This window comes from Peromyscus maniculatus, chromosome 22 (assembly GCF_049852395.1).
Source record: "Peromyscus maniculatus bairdii isolate BWxNUB_F1_BW_parent chromosome 22, HU_Pman_BW_mat_3.1, whole genome shotgun sequence".
NCBI classification, from domain to species: domain Eukaryota; kingdom Metazoa; phylum Chordata; class Mammalia; order Rodentia; family Cricetidae; genus Peromyscus; species Peromyscus maniculatus.
Window position 1 is genome coordinate 44488399 of NC_134873.1, and position 20052 is coordinate 44508450.

A 20052-nucleotide genomic window follows, 5' to 3' on the forward strand; every position below is an offset into this window, starting at 1 on the left:
TGGGATTCCTAAAGGATTCCTAGTAGGTGAGTGTTCATTCCCTAGAAGTGCCTGAACTATTATACTTTCTATTATCTAGTGACTTGAGGCTTGAGGTCTTTAAGGAATAGTTCATTCTGCTATATCTAAATAAGGTCCATGTCCAGCTTCCCCTTTCCTCCACAGTTCACAACCCAAGCATTCATTAATTTTGGCTGTGTTTTATAGACCAATTAGAACATTATCAGAGAAGCAGTTATACAGAACCCATAGCCCAGGGAGCTCATGATCTCTGAAGCACGTCTCCTTCGAGAACGAGACATAACACGGGTACTCTGCCAGGGACCTCCAGGGAGCTTAGTCCCGTGGGACACGTATCTCCCGTCCGCTATTATTGACATAATTGTTCATGTCACACGGACGACACTGGAGTTGGTGTGGCAGTGTGTGTGTGTGTGTGTGTGTGTGTGTGTGTGTGTGTGTGTGTGTGTGTGTGTGCTGTGTAAGCATATGCTCACTTACAGGTTAATGTGAGCATTTGTGTACTTGGAACCAGGTTTCCTCCTCCATCACTTTCTGCCTAGTCATTTGAGGCAGGGTCTCTCCTTGAACCTTGGACTCAAGTTTCCCTTAACAAGGCTGGAAGACAGCCAGCCCTAGTGATCCTCCTGCCTCTTATACCCTCCTTGGAGCTGAGGTTATTATGTGGTTGCTGGGATCCAAACTCCCATCCTCCTGATAGAGGAGCACTCTTAAATGATGAGCCATCTCTCTAGCTGCCCAGATTCTTCTTATTTTATACTGATGAAGGCATTATCCACAGGTACCAGTATTTAACCGAATTTTTGCTGTATGGGCTCTTCCCAAACCTTTAGAACACTAACCACCACAGCAGTGCAAAAAATAGCAATCCTGCTATCAAATAAACCCTGGGTGAGGTGGAACACATGATAAGTTGCCAGGCATGGTGGTGTACACCCTTATCAAGTTCTCGGGAGGCAGAGGGAGATAGATCTCTGTGAGTTTGAGGCCAGCCTGGTCTGTCTAGAGAATCATCGGTCAGCCAGGATAACACAGTAAGACCCTTTCTCAGAAAAAAAAAAAAAAAAAAAAAAAAAGATATATCAACTTCTAGAGTCACTGGACGTCTTCTTACCTAATCCATGACTTTGAGACCATGCAGGATTTATTGCTTGAGTGTTTAAAAGTTTCTGAATCTGAGAAGGCGAAGCCGGATTAAAAACATGCACTCAGGGAAATGTTGATGTTTTGTTTTCTTTTTCAACTCATTGCTTTTTTTTTTTCTTTTTTCTTTTTGGTTTTGTCTCTCTTAAAATCAGCTGAGTTCACGGAAATGTGCCCTCGAGGGAAGGGTTTTGTCCCTGCTGGAGAATCCTCTTACGACACCGGTGGTGAGAACTATAAAGGTCAGCATTGAGTGCAAATGAGTTTGTAACATGTGCCAGTCACTCGGGTGGGAGCCTGGCGGGGCTTACACAGTGGTAGAGTTCGCTGGGCTGCAGACACTGGTGGCCAAGCCCTTTATTCCACCCCAGGAGGAAGGTCTCTGTGGATGCTGGATGGAACTCTTGATTTGGGGTCAGACTAGCAGAGGCTATGTGACCTTGAGAGGTCATGGAACCTACTGAGTTTCCAACTGTTCACCTCTGGAACAAGAATGTTTTCAGAATTGCAGTGAGCTTCCAATAATATGTGCATAACTACTGACCACAAAAGGCTGCAGTCAGGAGGTATTCCTTCACCTAGACATACGCTCCAAATTATATAAACCATGCGCATGTAGATTTTATTCTCATGGTGCCCTTAATGATTAGCTTTGAAGCTAAGATTCTTGGTTTTTGAATAGCCTTTCCTACTCTCCCAATAATATTTTGCTAATGGCCACAGATTCATAATGAAGATTGGAAAATGGGAAAACCAAAATGGCTGTTTTTTATCTTTCATGTTGTTGTTGAATAAATAAGTATGGAGCCTGTTTATTCTGGTGAATACTTATATATATATGAACAGTTTGTTCCTCATTAGCTGACTTTTGACAGTTCCATGTTAGAGATATTTTTGTGACGTACTCTATATAAGGTGATATTTTTTTCATTATAGTTCAGTATTGAAAACTGGAAACTAGCTGGAAAAGAGACCATGAAAATGGTCTTATTATCCATATACTTTTGGAAAGCTAGTGTTTGAAAGTATGGACTCAGTAGCTGAACAAGAAATTCCGTTTGGGTGTTTAAAATATGTTTATGATTTAGCCCAACTGGACTAGGAGACTTTGGTCTGCATTATGTGTGGAATGGTTTTCAGGTTCGTAAATATCACATGCCCTGTTCTTACAGGAATGCAGTTAAAGTTCACATCATGCTATAAACCTCAGTTTTGCTATAAAGCTATCCTCTCTTTCATATAAAGCCAGTTCCTCCTCCTAACAGTGCTGCGAGTGAGGGGAGACGATGGAATTCAGACCCGTTATGGCCACATGTTCTGCTCTTGGCGCTGCCGTTTTCCATCTGTATTAATTTGAGTGGGTCTTCCACGGCGTTGACAGCTTTCAAAATGAGAGCTAGATGGCATCCACTCCGAACTTCTTGAACAGGCAGCCTCAGAGTGTCCAGAATCCTTTGCATAGATTATATCTCATTTTATCCTTTGAGTCCTAGTACACTAGGGTCCCAGTTATGTCCAGTTTATCATGGAGACAACTGTGGTGTCCCAGGGTTAGTTCTATGGGGGAAGTGGGCCTGCCAACCCCCTTTATAATGTGCAGTTCCATGCATTGACCTCTCCTCCCCTGAAAAGACCTTCTCCGTGCTCCGTCAAATAGTTTTCAGTGGTTTTGCCCATCTCAGCTAGTAAATGGGGCAGCGTATACCACAGAGAGATGGGCCCATTTCTCGAAGGCTATCCTAGAGCAGGTTCTGAGAGCCACTATGGAATCCACAGACCAGCTCACCGAACGTGAGGTGGCATCAGAACCTTACCTCATCACTTTTCCACATCTGCCAATTGGGCCTAATTTTAAATTCTACATCGTAAGAACCTTTCGAACATAATATCTAATCTAAAACCAGATGTCGCTTGGATTCTTCTTCTGCATGGAAAAAATAAAAACATACTCCTCTCTCTGTTGCAATAGACGCTGATGAATGCCTGCTGTTTGGGGAGGAGATCTGTAAAAACGGTTACTGTTTGAACACTCAGCCCGGGTATGAATGCTACTGTAAGCAAGGGACATATTATGATCCCGTCAAATTACAGTGTTTTGGTAAGCTTTAAGAGAATATAGTAAGGTGTGCTGGGAAAATGCACGGGGGGGGGGGGGGGAGTAATGCTATATGATTAAGATGGTGTAATTGAATTTAAATCTGTCTTTAAAAGATAAGTGTTTTGTGGATCTCTTTCTTGAGCAAGATTTGAGAAATAAAAACCTTTCATCCTTGTATTTGAATGGGTGTCAGGCAAGGAGTTCATAGTCATTGTGGAATTCCAACCCAGGTCACTGATCCCACCACAGAGTTCTTTTGGTCTGTAGACCGCCCTGTTCTATCAGTCAGGTCATGTAAGCGGAAGACATCTTTAAATACTCACGCAGACTTTAACACTTAAGCTGAAAACCATGTACAGACAAACACAGCATAAGGGAATCATTTTAAAAGTATTATTATTTTTTTTCTTTTTTCTTTTTTTGGTTTTTTGAGACAGGGTTTCTCTGTATAGCTTTGCGCCTTTCCTGGAGCTCACTTGGTAGCCCAGGCTGGCCTCGAACTCACAGAGATCCGCCTGGCTCTGCCTCCCGAGTGCTGGGATTAAAGGCGTGCGCCACCAACGCCCGGCTAAAAGTATTATTTTTAAAAAGGCATTTTATCTTAATGTTTCTAAGCATGGACCATTCCTCAGTATTTCCTTCCCATATTTAATAGCAGCAATGACAGCATCACTTTTCCTCGGTGACCCTGTCTTTCCAGTCTCAGGGCCCCCTTTGGATGACGATGTGTAGTTAATTCAAAGGTGATGGCTCTTGGGATCCAGACTGAATTTATCAGCATGTTAACTTTGATAACTGTATGAAGCACAAACGATTGCTGATTTTCTTTGGTGATGTTTTGTTTCCTTTTAAGATATGGATGAATGTCAAGACCCTAACAGTTGTATCGATGGCCAGTGTGTTAACACGGAGGGCTCTTACAACTGTTTTTGCACCCACCCAATGGTCCTGGATGCCTCCGAGAAAAGATGTGTGCAACCAACTGAATCAAATGGTATGTTTGGATGTGAGGCACAAATGTCTATCCAGCTCAGTGCTCAAGATTGTCGTTTTCATTAAAATGGAAATTACTCAAGAATAGGACCATTAATTCCTTGGTTATCTTGAAGAAGTTGAGAGAGCTGCTAAGAGAAATAATGAGACACATGTAATTAATGTGTAGATTTAATATTCTGTATGTACTTGTCTTAGTCAGGGTTCCTATTCCTGTGAAGAGACACCATGACCATGGCAACTCTTATAAAGGAACACATTTAATTGGATGGGTTACAGTTCAGAGGTTTAGTCCTTTATCATCATAGGGGAACATGGTGGCGTGCAGGCAGACACGGAGCTGGAGAAGGAGCTGAGAGTTTAACATCTTGATATGTAGGCGACAGGAAGATCTGTCTCACTGGGCATGGCTTGAGCATATATGAGACCTCAAAGCCCACCTCCACAGTGACACACTTCCTCCATCAAGGCCACCTCCTAATAGTGCCACTCCCAATGGGGGGCCATTTTCTTTCAAACCACCTAAGTACTCATTAAGTAAACATCAGGATACAGAGGGCCTGAGCACGTGGAAGGCTGCACCCCCAGAGGGTTCATCACGCTTCAACGTCAGAGGAAAATGCAAGGTCAGGAAACATAATTGTGTTTGCCCAGGGTGCAGGACATGATAAGGCTAGCCAGCATAGAATGTGAAGTTCTGCAAAGTGGAGACCCCTGGAGTGCATGAATGGGAATTGCCGCCAATCTCTGAGGATGTGGCATGCCATTAATTATTGATATGATCAATCAGTCACTCATTACATTTAGGAGATTCCTTCCGATGAAACAAAAATAGAAAGTTTAGAACTGAACATCCTAAAGTGAAGTGTTACCAGTCCAGGGTTTGAGCAGATGAAAAGCGTAGGAGAGCGTGGATATGGAAAGAAGTGGTGGAAGTTGACAGGACTGGAAGAATGGGAAGCCATCAAGGGATGACAAGATAATGAGCACTTTATATAGTGAGAGGATGTTCTGGAGGCAGGCATCCAGCCAGGACACCACAAGCAGGCAGAATGTCAGCTGACGGAAGGACATTCAGCTGGAGACGACAAAGATGGCATCTGGGGAAAGAGCAGGCTGGATTGAGACTAGTACTTGAACGTTGCTCATAGAAGTAGGGATGGAAACTCTGAAACCTGCCGGCTGCCGCCGCAGTGTGGAAGAAACAGAAATAACCCAGCGATCGTCACGGAACCATGTCTTCCCTTTCAGAACAAATAGAAGAAACCGACGTCTACCAAGATCTGTGCTGGGAGCATTTGAGCGAGGAGTACGTGTGTAGCCGTCCTCTGGTGGGCAAGCAGACGACGTACACTGAGTGCTGCTGTCTGTACGGGGAGGCTTGGGGCATGCAGTGTGCTCTCTGTCCCATGAAGGACTCAGGTGAGCTGGTGTCCAGTTTATTCTGCAAGGGGCCTGTGGCACATGCTCTTCCTCTACTGTGGAGCTTGGCATGTTTCTCGGATATAGTCTTTCTCCTTGCGTCTTAGTTCATCATAGGTGGTGTGTGTGTGTGTGTGTGTGTGTGTGTGTGTGTGTGTGTGTGTGTGTTGCAGAAGATACAGTTGTATAAACATGTGCCTCCTGCTTTGCCTTAGATCCAGACCACATCATTAATTTTTGAAACCATTGTTTCTCCCATCTGTGGCATGATTTTTTGTGCTTTTTTTTTTTTAGAATTTATGTTTTTAGATACTTCATAATTTTGTCCTTGCCCATTTTTTAAAATGTAGAGGAGGAGGCATGAGGGACTATAAAATATTAATGTAGGTAGACATTCAGATGTTGATGTCAGACTTCATAGGAGAGATACTGATGGATCATGCTAGTTCGAAAATTCAAAAAGTTCAGATTTTAGAGCACATCAGATTTGGGGATTAAAGATGCTTTGTTGGCAAAGTCTGTCCAAAGGTCCCCAAGTCCCAAAACTTAGTTACTGTGCTCTATAGCTGTGAAGAGACACCATGACTAAGGCAAATCTTATAAAAGAAAGTTTTTAACTGGGGGCTTGCTTATAGTTTCAGAGGGTTAATCCATGACAGGAACCAGACATGCATGGTGCTAGAGCAGTAGGTGAGAGCTTTATATCCTGATCCACAGGCAGCAGGCAGAGAGACAGACAGAGACAGAGACAGAGAGACAGTGAGAGACTGGTTCTGGTATTGGCTTTTGAAACCTCAACCTCCACCCCTAGTGACACACTTCCTCTAGCAAGGCCACACCTCCTAGTCCTTCCCAAACAGTTCCATTACCTGGGGACCAAGATTTCAAACATACAAGTCTATGAGGGACTATTTTCATTCAAATCTCCACAACTCCAAACCTTAAAGCATTTCTGGTCCCAGGCATTTCAAATAGGAGATGTTCACCTTGTTTAAGAAAGCTGGCTTATTAGGTAAAAGCCCTTGACAATAAGCCTGACTACCTGAGTTCAGTTCCTGAATTCAACAAGGTGGAAGGACAGAACAGACTCCCATAAATTGCCTTCTGACATCCACACGTGTGATGTGGCATGTGCACGCCTACTCACTTGCACACAAACAAGTAAATGCCAAACATTTTAAAGAAAGGATTAGGGAGAGAGGGAAAGAATAGAAAAAATGGGGAGTATTTGAGTAAATCTAATTTTTCTCCAAGTTTTGGGTATGAGCATCAGTTGTTCTATCTCCTAGTGATAGAGGAGTTGGCGGCGGGGCGGGGGGTGTTAATTGTTCTTTCTGTTTTGTGGCTGCTGGTTTGTGTGATAATGGTTTGTTTCTTTCCTGACCACCAAAGCCACTTCTTGTTTTAAAGGAAGGTACTGGATAATGTTTGGTGTGTCGTTTTCTCAAATTGACTTATTAAGGCTAGAAAACCAGTGTGCTGGAGCAAGATGAAGGAGTTCATACCCAGCACATATTCAGAATAGCCAGGGGGGTAGAAATTGCTTCAAGAGAGGAAGTGCATTTAATTTTCAGTTAATTCAATTATTGGAATATTTCTTTCAAGCGACTTCATAAATGGAGGATTCCTGCTTAGACATAACTTGGAATCAATGTAGCATGAAAAAGAAAATAATTTGAAATGCCACAGACAAGCAAATACCTAAAGTAATAATAGATGGGAATGATAGCAACTCAGAACCAGAAAGGCTAGGTTCTGGGGCTGGATCTGCCACCCTGCGCCTGGCAGCAACCTTCTGAAACATGAATTGCTACACAGTCTTATTAAGAGAAAACCCAGAGCCAGATAAATTGGGGTGAAAGCTGAAAGATCAGAGAAACAGAACAACCCACAGCCAACCTCACCTCACCAACTCCTCAGCCCATCCTGTTCTTACGAATCCTCAGACTGAAAGCCTCTGAGTCCTCACCCCAGAGGGTCTCAGTTGAACTGCTGCTTAATTCCTGTCTCCTCAGCCTTATATACGGTCTCTACCCAGCCATGTCAATTCCTGGGACTAAAGGCATGTGTGCTTCCCAAGCAAAGGCATGAGATCTCAAGAGCTGGCATTAAAGGCATGTGCCACCACTGCCTGGCTCTGTTCCCAGTGTAACCTTGAACTCAGAGATCCAGATGGATCTCTGCCTCCCAAGTGCTAGGACTAAAGGTGTGTGCCACCACTGTCTGGCCTCTGTGTCTAATCTAATGGCTGTCTCTGTCCTCTGATCCCCAGATAAGTTTATTAGGGTGTACAATATATTGGGGTACACAGTATATCACCACAGCCCTCCGCTGAGAATACACTCATATTGCTAGCTCATTGGGTTGCAGTGAGGGACAGAGAACGTGGGACCACAGGGGATCAGTGAGGCACATGCCACAGGGAGATGAGAGCAAATCAATCTAGAGGTGAATGTAGCAAGGCCTGGGCCTCCCCACTGTCTTCAACACCTCCCTGTCTCCTTGGTTTTAGGCAGTGTTTTCCTTAATAAAATAATAATAATTAATAACAATAATAAATAACTCTAAAAGAATTAAAACAACCAAAGATGTTCTATTTCCCTCCACCTGCCCTGTCACGTGTGTATTCCACTCCCTGAAGATGTTCACTCTTCAAATCTGTGCTTTGAGCCTCGTAGGCTTTTTACTATACATCCATTTATTACAGATTATGTTAGTCATTAATAAATATTTAGTGTCATATTTAATACTGAGCTCAGTACCACCTGTCCGAGCAATACTTTGTTTTTTGTTATATATGTCAACACCTCTGAAATCAGGCTCGTCTCCTAACTGGTGGCATTGAAATTGACCGCAGGCCACATTTTGTACATTTTTAACATCCTCTCTCTGAAGTGCGCATTGTGATTGGCCATGTTTTAGAACTGGTGGGAGAAGGGCTGAGCAGAACCTGGTCTATCTGTGCAGAACCTGGTTTCTTCAGCCCCACCTCATGCTGGCCATTGTAATTGTTTCTTCATAGCCTTTCTTGGCCCCAATCCTGATTTTCTCCTGATTTTCACTGCTCCAGTGAACCTTCCTGTGTACCTATAGAACTTCCCCGGGGAGAAAACACCCACAAGTTATAACACCAGGCCAGGAAGCACATTGGCCTTTAACTGACTCTATTATTTCTCCACCAATGCAAGGTTGGAAAAATTATGCTCAGGGCGGTAGTCACCATTCTACTGCTGGCCTACTCTATCTTTAAAATCATTCTTGGTCTTTGGGGAATGCTTTGGTGTTGAGAAAGGAACCATGGGTGATACACAAAGTCTACTCCTGAGCCACACACCCAGCCCCTTTAGAATTGTTTCTACCATGTGAGTAAATATATATATGTTTTATTACATTTCCCTTGTTTCTGAGAAGGTGAAGATCTTTTCCGATGCTGAGAGGTGACTGTGTTTGTTTGTCTTGCTGCTGCGGTTGGGTTGTGTCTTCTTGCTTATTTGTAGGTGTGGGAGGCCTGATTCATTTATAGCCCTGGCCTCTGGACTATGCTGTGCTTATGATCATGGATGCTCTTCTTGTGTAGAGCCGCGTTTTAGTCTGTCTCCAGCTCGATCTTGCGATGCTGTACTTACTGCCTATGAGTGACAAGCCAAGCACCTTTGATAATCGTATTTAATGGACTGGGTTTTCCAAAGAGATACTCAAATCAGGGCTGGAGAGATGCTTCAGTGGTTGAGAGAACACTGTTGATCCTCCAAAGGGCTTGAGTTTGGTTTTCAGCACCCATGTCAGGTGACTCACAACCACCTGTAACTCCAGTTCCAGAAGATCTGAGACCCTCTTCTGGCCTCTGCAGGCACCTTCACATATGGCATACATACATACATACATACATACATACATACATACATACACATATGCATACATACATTTACATACATACATACACACTAAAATAATATTTTCAAATCAAATGCACTTTCTAATGTAACTGAAATCAAAGACTCTTATAAAATATATGGCTCCCTAACACCTGAACATGAATGAAGGATCAACCACTGCAGACATAATGGTTGTCATTATATAAGTTTCTCTTTTACACTGCCACTTCATAAATGTAAAGAGCCAGGCAGTGAGCCAGGAGTCCCATCTGAACTCCAGCTGTGATTCCGAGGTTGTCGGATGAGAGTACAGGATTCTGCCTTCTGATAAGCCCTGAGGACTGTAGACCCAATAGCTGGTAAGATCTTAGGGTTCCTGAGAAGCGTCTGCGTATGTTCAAACCTGCTCTCATGATAGTCTGTAGCTTTTCAGAGGAACCGGAGAATGTGTGGGTTTTAAAACTGGATGCTCATAATTCTGCCTCCGAGCCTTTTCAGTGCAGGATTCCTGCATCTCTTGACGATCGAGAAGGACGCAGCATTGTCCTTTGTTAATGCAAACACTGGACCAGCCCCAGCCAGCCAGACACTGAACCTTCCAGTTTCTGGAGGAGGGCCGCACTGTTTTGGGGAATGATCCGTTACGGATGGAAACTGTGCTAGGGGAATTTGCAGAATAAATCTCCAGCGCCTGTCATCAGCTTTGAGCATTAAAGTGCAGTGTAAAGTACAGCTCTGGCTCGGAACAGGCCTTCACACTTCTGGTCCAATAGGTCACAGGCATTAATTCTTGCTAAAGCAGCAAGTCTGGGAACACTGGCAGGTGGAGGCTGTAGGAGCGGCCCGTCCCATGTGGTTCTCCGAAGTTAGATGTTGTCTTGTGTGTTGGTACTGCATGTGGGAGAAATGGGTGGAGGGGAAGGATCATGTTAGCAGAACCTCCCATGAGGAAAAACTATGCCATTGTGTAATTCTGTTCACTTTGGGGGCCACTCTGGATTTATGTCAGTCCTCAGCTAGTCCTGGGGCCAAATGGCAGGCTCGTTTAAGGAGAAAGCCCCAGGTTGTTTGTGGTCAAGTGAAGGGTGTGACAGTGATGTGGTGGGCATGTGCCAACAACCTCTGCCTTCTAGAGCCCCGGGAGCCTCCCTGGCCCTATTCCGGCTCCCGCTGCCTCTTCCTCCCTCTGGCTTTCACAATACCCTCTGCTGCTACCCAGTCTTAAAATGCCAGTGGCTGAACTTACTTTGGGAGGACCCCCAAATATGATCTGTTTATCATCAGGTGAAGTGAGACTGTGCAAGGCAAGGCTGGTAGGAAAACCAATTCACACCAAATAAACCACTATATCCATGTTTCAGATGAAAGAGAGGGCAGACATGGTTTGCTCCCTGGGAAATGTGCATGCCCTGCTAGGAGGAGATCATAGTTATCAGAATGTGAGATCTTTGATTAGACATTTCCTGCCTGGTAGTCATGGGTCTCCATGCCAGGCATTGTTGAAAGGTATCCATTTCTTTGGTCTTAGGTGCCCAGCCACCGCCTCCTTCTGGAAGAGGAGATGTGTCTGTGGCAGAGAAAGGTAGCTCGCATTGTCACGCCCTGTTCAGTGGGCAGAGTCAGATCCAGGCATAGGCTCTGTTGGAACTGGTTTAGTGTGGCCCAAGTTCCCCCTCCCCATGAACTCAAAGTACATTTGAAATAAACAGTATTTTTGTTAAAAAAAAAAAAAAACTATGAAAGTAACAAAATGAAGAATTAAAGCTCAAACCTTTCATGTTGTCATGCTGTGTGCTAACGCAAGCAAAGGAATATGGTTTAGAGCCAGCAGTGAGTGTAGTGAACCAAGTCAATGCTCCATCTGCCTGTCTCCCCAGGCACGCTGGCAGCCAAGGTGGGTCGTATCTATTCAATTGGCTAATGAGTTAAAGCCAATCATTCTTGGCCAAGTAAAGTATAAACTTAATTTTTGGAAAACATACCTATGGATTATTTATTATACATATATGTTGTATTGTTATCAAATAGAGATCAAAGTCTTTCTGTGAGCAGTGAAAGCCAATTAGACACGTTTGAACACTAGATTCTATAGTATCCAGGAATCGCAGTGTTTGCAATTATACTATTGAAAGCATTTCACTCCCAGTGAATAAATCATTCAGAGAGCCATGTTGTAAGTTAACTGAATGTTAGGTCGTGATAGAGTCCTCACTTGAAACTTGGCATTTTGGGAGCTTGCCCAATGGGATGACTGCTGTATTGGGAGAGTGCCCCCTGTTGGTACTCTGATGTACTACAGCATGCGTGCACCTCCGAAGCATCCTTTGGAGCTCAGGAATTGGTCCAAGTGATGTTTGCTTTTGTTTTTACTCATGTCCCAATGGGAACTCTAGTGGCATGAAAGGAATAAATTTCAATTATATTTCGATACTGATCAACATACAGGAGTGTTTCTGTATTGCAACGAAACAATCTGAAGATGAAATGCATATCCATGCCCGAGTCACTAAGTCTAGTCTGGGGAGCTCATCCTATAGATGTGCCTGAGTGTCAGCAAACGAAACGTAACTAACGGTTCTGTAATAGGAGAAATGGAATCGGCTGTGCCCAGAGTTGAGGGATGAGTTGTGGTACATCTACACAGTGGAAAACACTACACAGGCATTTTCTAAATGAAGTATTGCTATGGATCCTGATAGATAATATGGTCCCAGCCATATTTTATACATTGATTACACTACTTAGAGTATGTGTGTGTGTGTGTGTGCGCGCGCGCGTGTGTGTGTGTGTGTGTGTGTGTGTGTGTGTGTGTGTGTGTGTGCATGTGTGTGCATGTGCATGCATTCATGTGCCACAGTGTGTCTGGAGGTCAGAGGACAGCTAGCAGGGGTCTGCCTTCTCCTTTCTCTCCTTTTCCTATCCTGGGTTATCAGGCTTGCCAGAAAACATCTTCACCCACTGAGCCATTTTGCCAGCTGTAAGCCATATTCTATTTTTAAAAGGGGGGGCATAGAACGACATGAGTAAACTGTCCTTTGCATAATAAATTAAAGGAAGAACATATTTTAAAAAGGAAGAACATTTATAGTTATGTTGATGGCTGCTTGTAAATCTATCAACTTTTTATGACTTAAATTTGCTTTTACTATATATACTGTAATACATGTATAGTTACACACACATATACATATGGTCATCTTATTTTAAATACATATATATGGTCATCTTATTTTAAATACATATATATGGTCATCTTATTTTAAATACATATATATGGTCATCTTATTTTAAATACATATATATGGTCATCTTATTTTAAATATATGTATATATGGTCATCTTATTTTAAATACATATATATGGCCATCTTATTTTAAATACATATATATGGTCATCTTATTTTAAATACATAGAAATGTCTATCTGAGACTTGAACTCGGACAACAGGGTCTAGGCATAGTTATGCTACCCCTGTTTCCCTGTGCAAGCGTTGAATGAATGACTGATAAATAGCACAAAGCCATGCCATGACTATGCACGAGAATCCAAGTCAGTATTACCCAATGCCTCCTGTCTAGGTAGACACAACCTAAACAAAAGGTTTTTATAAGTTATGTAAGGTATCCATGCCTCTCTCAGTGCTAACAAGGTTGATTATTATTGCATGTAAGTTATGTACTTCTGGTGGCTGACAAGAAGAGAGATCAATTTTCTGGGATGAAATCTAAATTGTGTATCATCTTCCTATTTTCACTTTTAAATTAAATTAAAACCCTACATTTTAATTAAAATTATACATTTCTTCCTTCATTTTGTTATTTGTTAAACACATACTCTATGCCGAAAGGTGTGTGACAAATTCACAGTTTGTGTTTGGAATGTAAGATGCAGTTGTGAACTAGGGTATTTTTTTAAAATATATTTTATTTTATTTTTATGTGCATTTTGTGTTTTTTGCCATGGGTGTCAGGGTCCCCTGAAACTGGAGTTACAGACAGGTGTGAGCTGCCATGTGGGTGCTGGGAATTGAACCCAGGTCCTCTGGAAGAAGAGTCAGTGCTCTTAACCCCTGAGCCATCTCTCCAGCCCCGAACTAGGGTATTTTATTCCCAGATATTCTCCTGAATATACACCTGGAATGACAAAATGTTGTAAGCGTCCTAATTGTTAATCTAGCACAATGTTTTTATATAGTTTTTCCAAAGTAAAGTAATTTGTAACCTGCCTTAGAAATGATTGAGTCAGTGATTTCCACAACCATGCATCTCCCACATTCCCAAAGACCTCAGTGTAAGGCTTTGCATACCAGCCTTGAGGTGTGAAGGAAGACAGACATTTAACTCTCAGGCGACACTTGAAAAAATATTGTGACTAGGCTACGGTTGCAAAAAGCCTTTCAACATTCATAGGGTGAAGGCTTTTCCAAGAAATATGTTTCCAGAGAATGTTAATAATAACTTTGGAGCATCCCACATGGGCAGCACAGCAGAGTACCAGCGCCTTTACTTAGGCGACCCAGAATCCTGCCCTGGTTTGGTGATTGGTTCTGCTCATTGAACTAAAAAAGTTCCTTCAAATCTCCTTTATGTGGAATTGAGATCTCTCTGTGAGCTTATGATAATTAATCCTGTCTTAGTGTGAAAATATTTATCCTTTTGATCATAGATTCTGAATGCTGTGATTCAAGAGAAAGTAACTACCAACCGAATAGAATGGAAATGGACAAAACTAGAAAGATAGAGCTGGGCGGTGGTGGCACACGCCTTTAATCCCAGCACTCGGGAGGCAGAGGCAGGCAGATCTCTGTGAGTTCCAGGACAGGTTCCAAAGCTACACAGAGAAACCCAGTCTCAAAAAAAAAAAAAAAAAAAAAAAAAAGAAAAGAAAAAAACATAGAAAGATAACACAAGACTTCTAAACTGAGAGACCACCATCATACATGTAGACAGAATATAAGTTGTAAATATTCCAAGAAGGCAAGTGGTGCAATACTTTGGGGCTGAATTTTTGGTGCCCATGAATTTTATATGCTATGTGGAATAGGCTGGCTCGCGGTTTATTCTGTTCCTCACCGAAAAGATTACTGTATTTATTTAGAAAACTTCCTGTCCCCCCTCCCAAAAAGCAAAATAGTTTTCTTTCTACAAAGGAATGGTTGTGAAATAACATTCAGTAGTGAATTGTGTCCACACATCTGTTTTGCGCTATTATTAGGGTCCTCCTGCGTGGAATGGCAGTATCAACACCTGCCTCAAGGGGGCGCTCAGGCATTAGATGCGATACTGAATGGATGGTGGGACAGTACCGCTATTGTCAAGTGATTATTATTATATCCTGGTCCAGAAAATAAGCTGAGCTCATGCCATTTCTACACGGTACCTCCTTGTGAAGGGCTGAGCATCTATTTGAAGGGAGGTGAGCCTCAGAAATGGTGCCAGATTCGAGGCTGTTTAGGAGGAACAGTTCAGGGCGCCAGGATTCAGGAACTAGCGTGGCCTCGATAGTACTGCACATTGGTGAAGAAGCTTTTCATGTGTTCCACAGGCTCCAAAACCACCAAAGTAACGCATGGGGTGTGAGAGAGGCCTTGTGCCCGAAGGGGACCATCTAATGTTGCTTTTTGAATGAACATTTGATCTACTCAGTCTACAGATTTTAAAACCTAGACTGTAGATGATTAACTTGACTATATTACAGGAGGATGTCATCCAAAACCAGCTTCCTAGAAAATGCATCCATTTATACTTTCTTCTCATTTCTCTCTCAAGGAAGACATTACATCTCCTGCTTTATAAAAGTTCTGATGATGTCTTAAACTCTTCCATCTTCCTTCATACGTTTTGTCCACTTGACTTTCTCTCAAAGACTTTCGCTGAAAAGGGCAGCCCACAACTCTGAATAATCTTAGCTGGGCAGTGGTGGTGCATACCTTTAACTCAGCACTCAGGAGGCAGAGACGGGCAGATCCCTGTGAGTTCAAGGCCAGCCTGGTCACAAAGAGAGTTCCAGGATAGCCAAGGCTACACAAAGAAACCCTGTCTTGAAAAACCAATCAGTCAATCAATAATAAACAAACAAACAAACAAACAAACAAACAAACAAATATAATCTTAACACTTAAGCAGCCTTCTTAATATCAGAAGTCAAGCTTAAATACAGAGGCTGAGAACGTAGCTCAGTTGATAGAATGCTTGTCTACCCTGGACTCAACTCCTAAAACTGCATCGACCCAGCATCTTGATGCACCCCTGTGATCCGAAAACTAGGGATGTAAAAGCAAGAGGACCAGGAGGAGTTCAAGGTCATCCTCATCCTACATGAAAAGTTCAAGGCAACCTGGTCTAGAGACCCTGCCTCAAGAACAAACAGGTGATTGGAATTTCTTGATATATTTAAATACCGTTTACCCACTTATTCAAATTCTTTTAATTCTCACTCAACCTAAGGCCCTAATTCTAAAAGCAAGTACATTGCAAACTGAAATCACAAAGCCCGTCTGTGAGACCCTCTGTTATGACATGATTCCTCTAAACACAGTAGACACCCAGAGTAACCAGGGGCAGGAAGCAGCACTTCATCCTAAATAAAGCATTAATACACTGGCCTTAGTATATCTGTAGTCTGCAGAATTACCATTTTAGGCAACCCGAGGTCACTTGGCGGGGCAGGGGGTGGGGGGATTCAAGACTGATTCAGACAGTTATTGGAGAATTAAGAGCCAAGACATGAGGCAAGCATGCTCTCCCCAGCCACATGGGTCTTTACTGTCTCCGTGTAAATAGGGTCCATGTGGCCGTCGTGTGTACTGACTTTTATAATCAGTGTCTTCCACCCAGACACTCCTTAAGGTGATAATAGGAGAGAACAATCAGACTCTATCCAACTGCTCATGGTCCCCTCGGGAACCAGGTCTCCTCTTGAGCCTTCCCGCCATGCCAAAGCTTCCCAGGGGACAGTGCTTTCATGGCCCACCAGGGCCCCTGTCTCTGAACTAGGAAAGCGACATTAGACCTGGGAAAGGGACTAGATGAATTAGGAGCAAATGACAGTCGGGCCAGGTACGAAAAGAGAGATGGTAAGTAAGAGTGAGATGCCGGAAGCAGCCGGCAATGTGGGGTTTTAAAACTGAGCTCCGGTGGTGGCATTAATGGATAAGCAGTAGACCGGGAATCCCCATCGGGGTTATGGTCATTTTGCAGCCATTTATTTAAAACATGTCAGTAGAGAAATAAACACGGTTTGCCTAAGAGTAAGAATCGTCTAAAAAAAAGAATAGATCCTGACAGAGCAAAGGCAGGCCAAATTGCTGAAACCAGAGCAGTGAAAGTGTGCACCAGTGAGCTGTGTTCTGAGTCTGATTTCCTGGAGTGTAGAGGACCAGCTAGAGAGGTTCCTCCATGCTGCTAGGTTCAGAGTGCAGCCTGAATGCCCAATAAGAACCAGTCGAAGCCAGTGTCCTCAACCACAATCACAGATCACTGTGTGGGATTCTGATCAGCAGAAGGTCACAGGTGTCAGTGATATGAGCACTTGTGAAACTAATATTTGGATGACTTGGATGGATGGGTGGGTGGAGTGGTCATTTAATCCATGCTTCTTTTCCCAGGGGCTGCCCTGTGAGCAGTGCCAGCAAAGCACTGGCTACACTCAGTCATGCTGAGCCTTCGAGGGAGGGAACCCCACTGACGTCATATCCGGGTCTAAGGTGGCAAGCCAAAGTAGAGAAAGGAAGGCATGGAAATTAATTAAATAAGCCAATCCCAGAGTCCCAAGTGCTGTTGTTCCTAGATACCAGCAACCCGTCGAATCTCGAAAGTAACCATTTTGGCTGCCTCAGCTTTCCTTGTTGAAACCGGAGGTGATAGGTCCAGTTTTCTAGAAGTTTCCATTTGGTGCCAACTTGGACTGAAAGGTTTGCTCTGAGCAGATTTGGCTTTCGAAGATTGTACATACAAGTTGCTGTTTGTTTGTCTGTGTGTTTCTCTTTCATTATGGAGCCAGTTGAGGTTTGCTCCGAGAATGACTAGGAAAATCCCACAGCCCTGAAGTGGGCTTGGAAGTTTTCAGCTGAGATGGGGTCGCATTTATTTTTACCTCTTCTTAACGACCCTGTTATACAACTACTATGGTCAGAGCAGAGCCGCTGGCTACTGGCTTTGAAATGGTAACCTCTGACCAGGGCAGACAAACTTTGGTAGGTGACGGGTAGGGGATGGTTGATCCATTTTTCCCTTCCTGCAACAGGCAGATGTATCCCTTATACCTGGGGAAAGGCAGCCAGCAAGAGCTTAAAGAGCGATCAGAGATGCAGGGGTAGGGATAGAGAAGGGACTCAGGGATAGAACCCTAGCATGCCTGAGGTCCTGATTTGATTCCCGGAACCACGTTTTTTTTTTTTTTTTTTTTTTTTTAAATAAGCCTCATGTTTGGATGAATTTGGTCGAGCCTAGGGAAGTAACGGTTCGCCATCAGCAGCCAATCTTTAATGTAAGGAACAACTTTCAAGAGGAAAATGTAGCTTGGTAAGGAGGATTCCTGACACGTTGGCTCCTTTTTTAATGTTGGTCCCTGAGCCTCGAGTGTTTGGGGCCAGCAGAGCTGTTGTGAACAGTTGTGTTGGTTGCATTACTGCTGATTTCTACGAGATGCTACTCACTTGGTAACCTACGAGTCCCCAGCAAGGATGCACAGCGATGTCAGTGCTAGAATGTATGCCATTAGGATTATAACTGATTGGGAACAGCCCTGGGGGGAGAGGAGATTCTCTTTAAAGTGAGGTGAGATAGCAACATACAAAGAAATTATAAAACACAATCAGAGATCTTAAAATAGTTCCAAGTTTTTGCTAAGTAATGACATCTTATTTCCTGTAATTGGATGGAATCCGTCTTCACCAATAACCGTTTAGTGTTAAGTAATAGTACATAAGTTAGTCAGAACTTGTTCTTCAAATGATAGCGGTGGGTTCTGAGGGCTATCTTATTGCTTTGTTTGTTTAGAATCTTGAGTTCTGACTCTTAAGAGAGTTTTAAACAAATATCAGGTCAATTTTCTCTAGTGTAAACTTTAAAATACTTTACACTATGTATATTTTATTTATTATTAAAATGATCATACTTAGTAATTAAAACTTTGAGAGTTTAACCTGACTTGGGCTTTGGAATACCTTCCAATGTCTCTCAACCTCAGTTTCCTTCTGGGACAGGTTTGCGAGGCAGAACAGTGACGTCTAGTGGTTAGTATCTTGAATTGCAGCCACAAGTTTCAGAGGCCCTTTTCTTTCTGGGGTAGCAGTAAGCATCCTCTTTAGAATCAGCACAAACTCAATGGCATTTTTTAAAAGAGTTTTTTTGTCTTATAATGCTTTGTCTGGATTATTGGTATTTGTTTGTTTGTACCTTACATGTCCTATGTGTTTGTTCTACAGTTTCCAGCTTTGTGTTTTTATGGGGTTTCTGTGTGTGTAAACATGTGTTTCCTGCTTCTGTATGTGTTTCTTGTACTTTTTCTTTGTGTCTTTTTTTTCTGTTTGTCTGTCTGTTTTAGCCTATTCCAGTTTCTCTTTTTATTTTATCTCATTTTACTATTTTTTTCAAATGCCTGTTTGTTTTCTAATGAGAAAGAGGAGGGAGATATGGATTTGATGGGAGGGGACATGGGGAAGATCTGAGAGGTGTTGGGGGAGGAGAAGCATAATCAGAATATATTTATGAAAAAATATCTATTTTCAATAATAAAAAAAAAAACACAGAATCACACATAGAAGCTTGGACAGACCCTGGAGATGTCTCGTCTCCTTACTTACTAGTTAAAAACAGAAAGGTTAGATGAACTCCAGTCTCTCTCTCTCTCTCTCTCTCTCTCTCTCTCTCTCTCTCTCTCTCTCTCTCTCTCTCTCTCACACACACACACACACACACACACACACATGCACTACCAGGGATGGGACCCAGGACCTTGTGCATGCTGGTCAAGCATTCAAGCATCGAGTTATATCCCCTATTAGCTTGCATTTATTTTTTTAAGGGAGGTAAAAATTCACATAAAACAAAAGCAAGTGTCCTGAGGTGGGCATGCCAGTGGCATGCGGGACATTCACAAGGCATACAACCTACAACCTCCCTTTTATCCTAAAGTATACATTCAGTTCCTCTTTCTGGGTAATTCTTACTTGCTTTATCAGGAAAAGCAAAGCAAATGGACTCCTTGTGGATGATATTTGTTTCTCGTAATTTGTTGGCTTTTTAGACGGTCACTTCCAAGAGCAGGAGAGGGCATTGTTGGCATGGCTTTACCCATCCTCACAGAGAAAGAAACAAAAGTTGGTCCCTGTTTACAAAAGGATTGCATTGAAATCCCTCCTCCATGCCCCCTTTGTACTGTTAAGCCTTGCCTCTCGTCTCGTCTCGCAGCAGAGGTAACCCCACTCCTTGTCTCTTTTAAGACTGCCCGAAAGTAAACCTCAAGTGGTGTCTTCCCAAAGCCCCGGTAACTAAGAAG

General features: G+C 42.9%; 1 protein-coding gene across 7 annotated transcripts in view; it reads left to right on the plus strand.

Moving 5' to 3' along the window:
- The window catches only part of Ltbp1 (latent transforming growth factor beta binding protein 1), a 399391-nt gene that overhangs the window by 366165 nt on the left and 13174 nt on the right, over positions 1 to 20052 (plus strand). For all 7 annotated transcript variants that reach the window (XM_006984834.4, XM_076558654.1, XM_076558656.1 and 4 more), the window contains 4 exons: positions 1320 to 1406; positions 3134 to 3262; positions 4116 to 4256; positions 5507 to 5677. In XM_006984834.4, coding sequence (XP_006984896.1) covers positions 1320 to 1406; positions 3134 to 3262; positions 4116 to 4256; positions 5507 to 5677 — 528 coding nt within the window. The remainder of the gene's footprint in view (positions 1 to 1319; positions 1407 to 3133; positions 3263 to 4115; positions 4257 to 5506; positions 5678 to 20052) is intronic.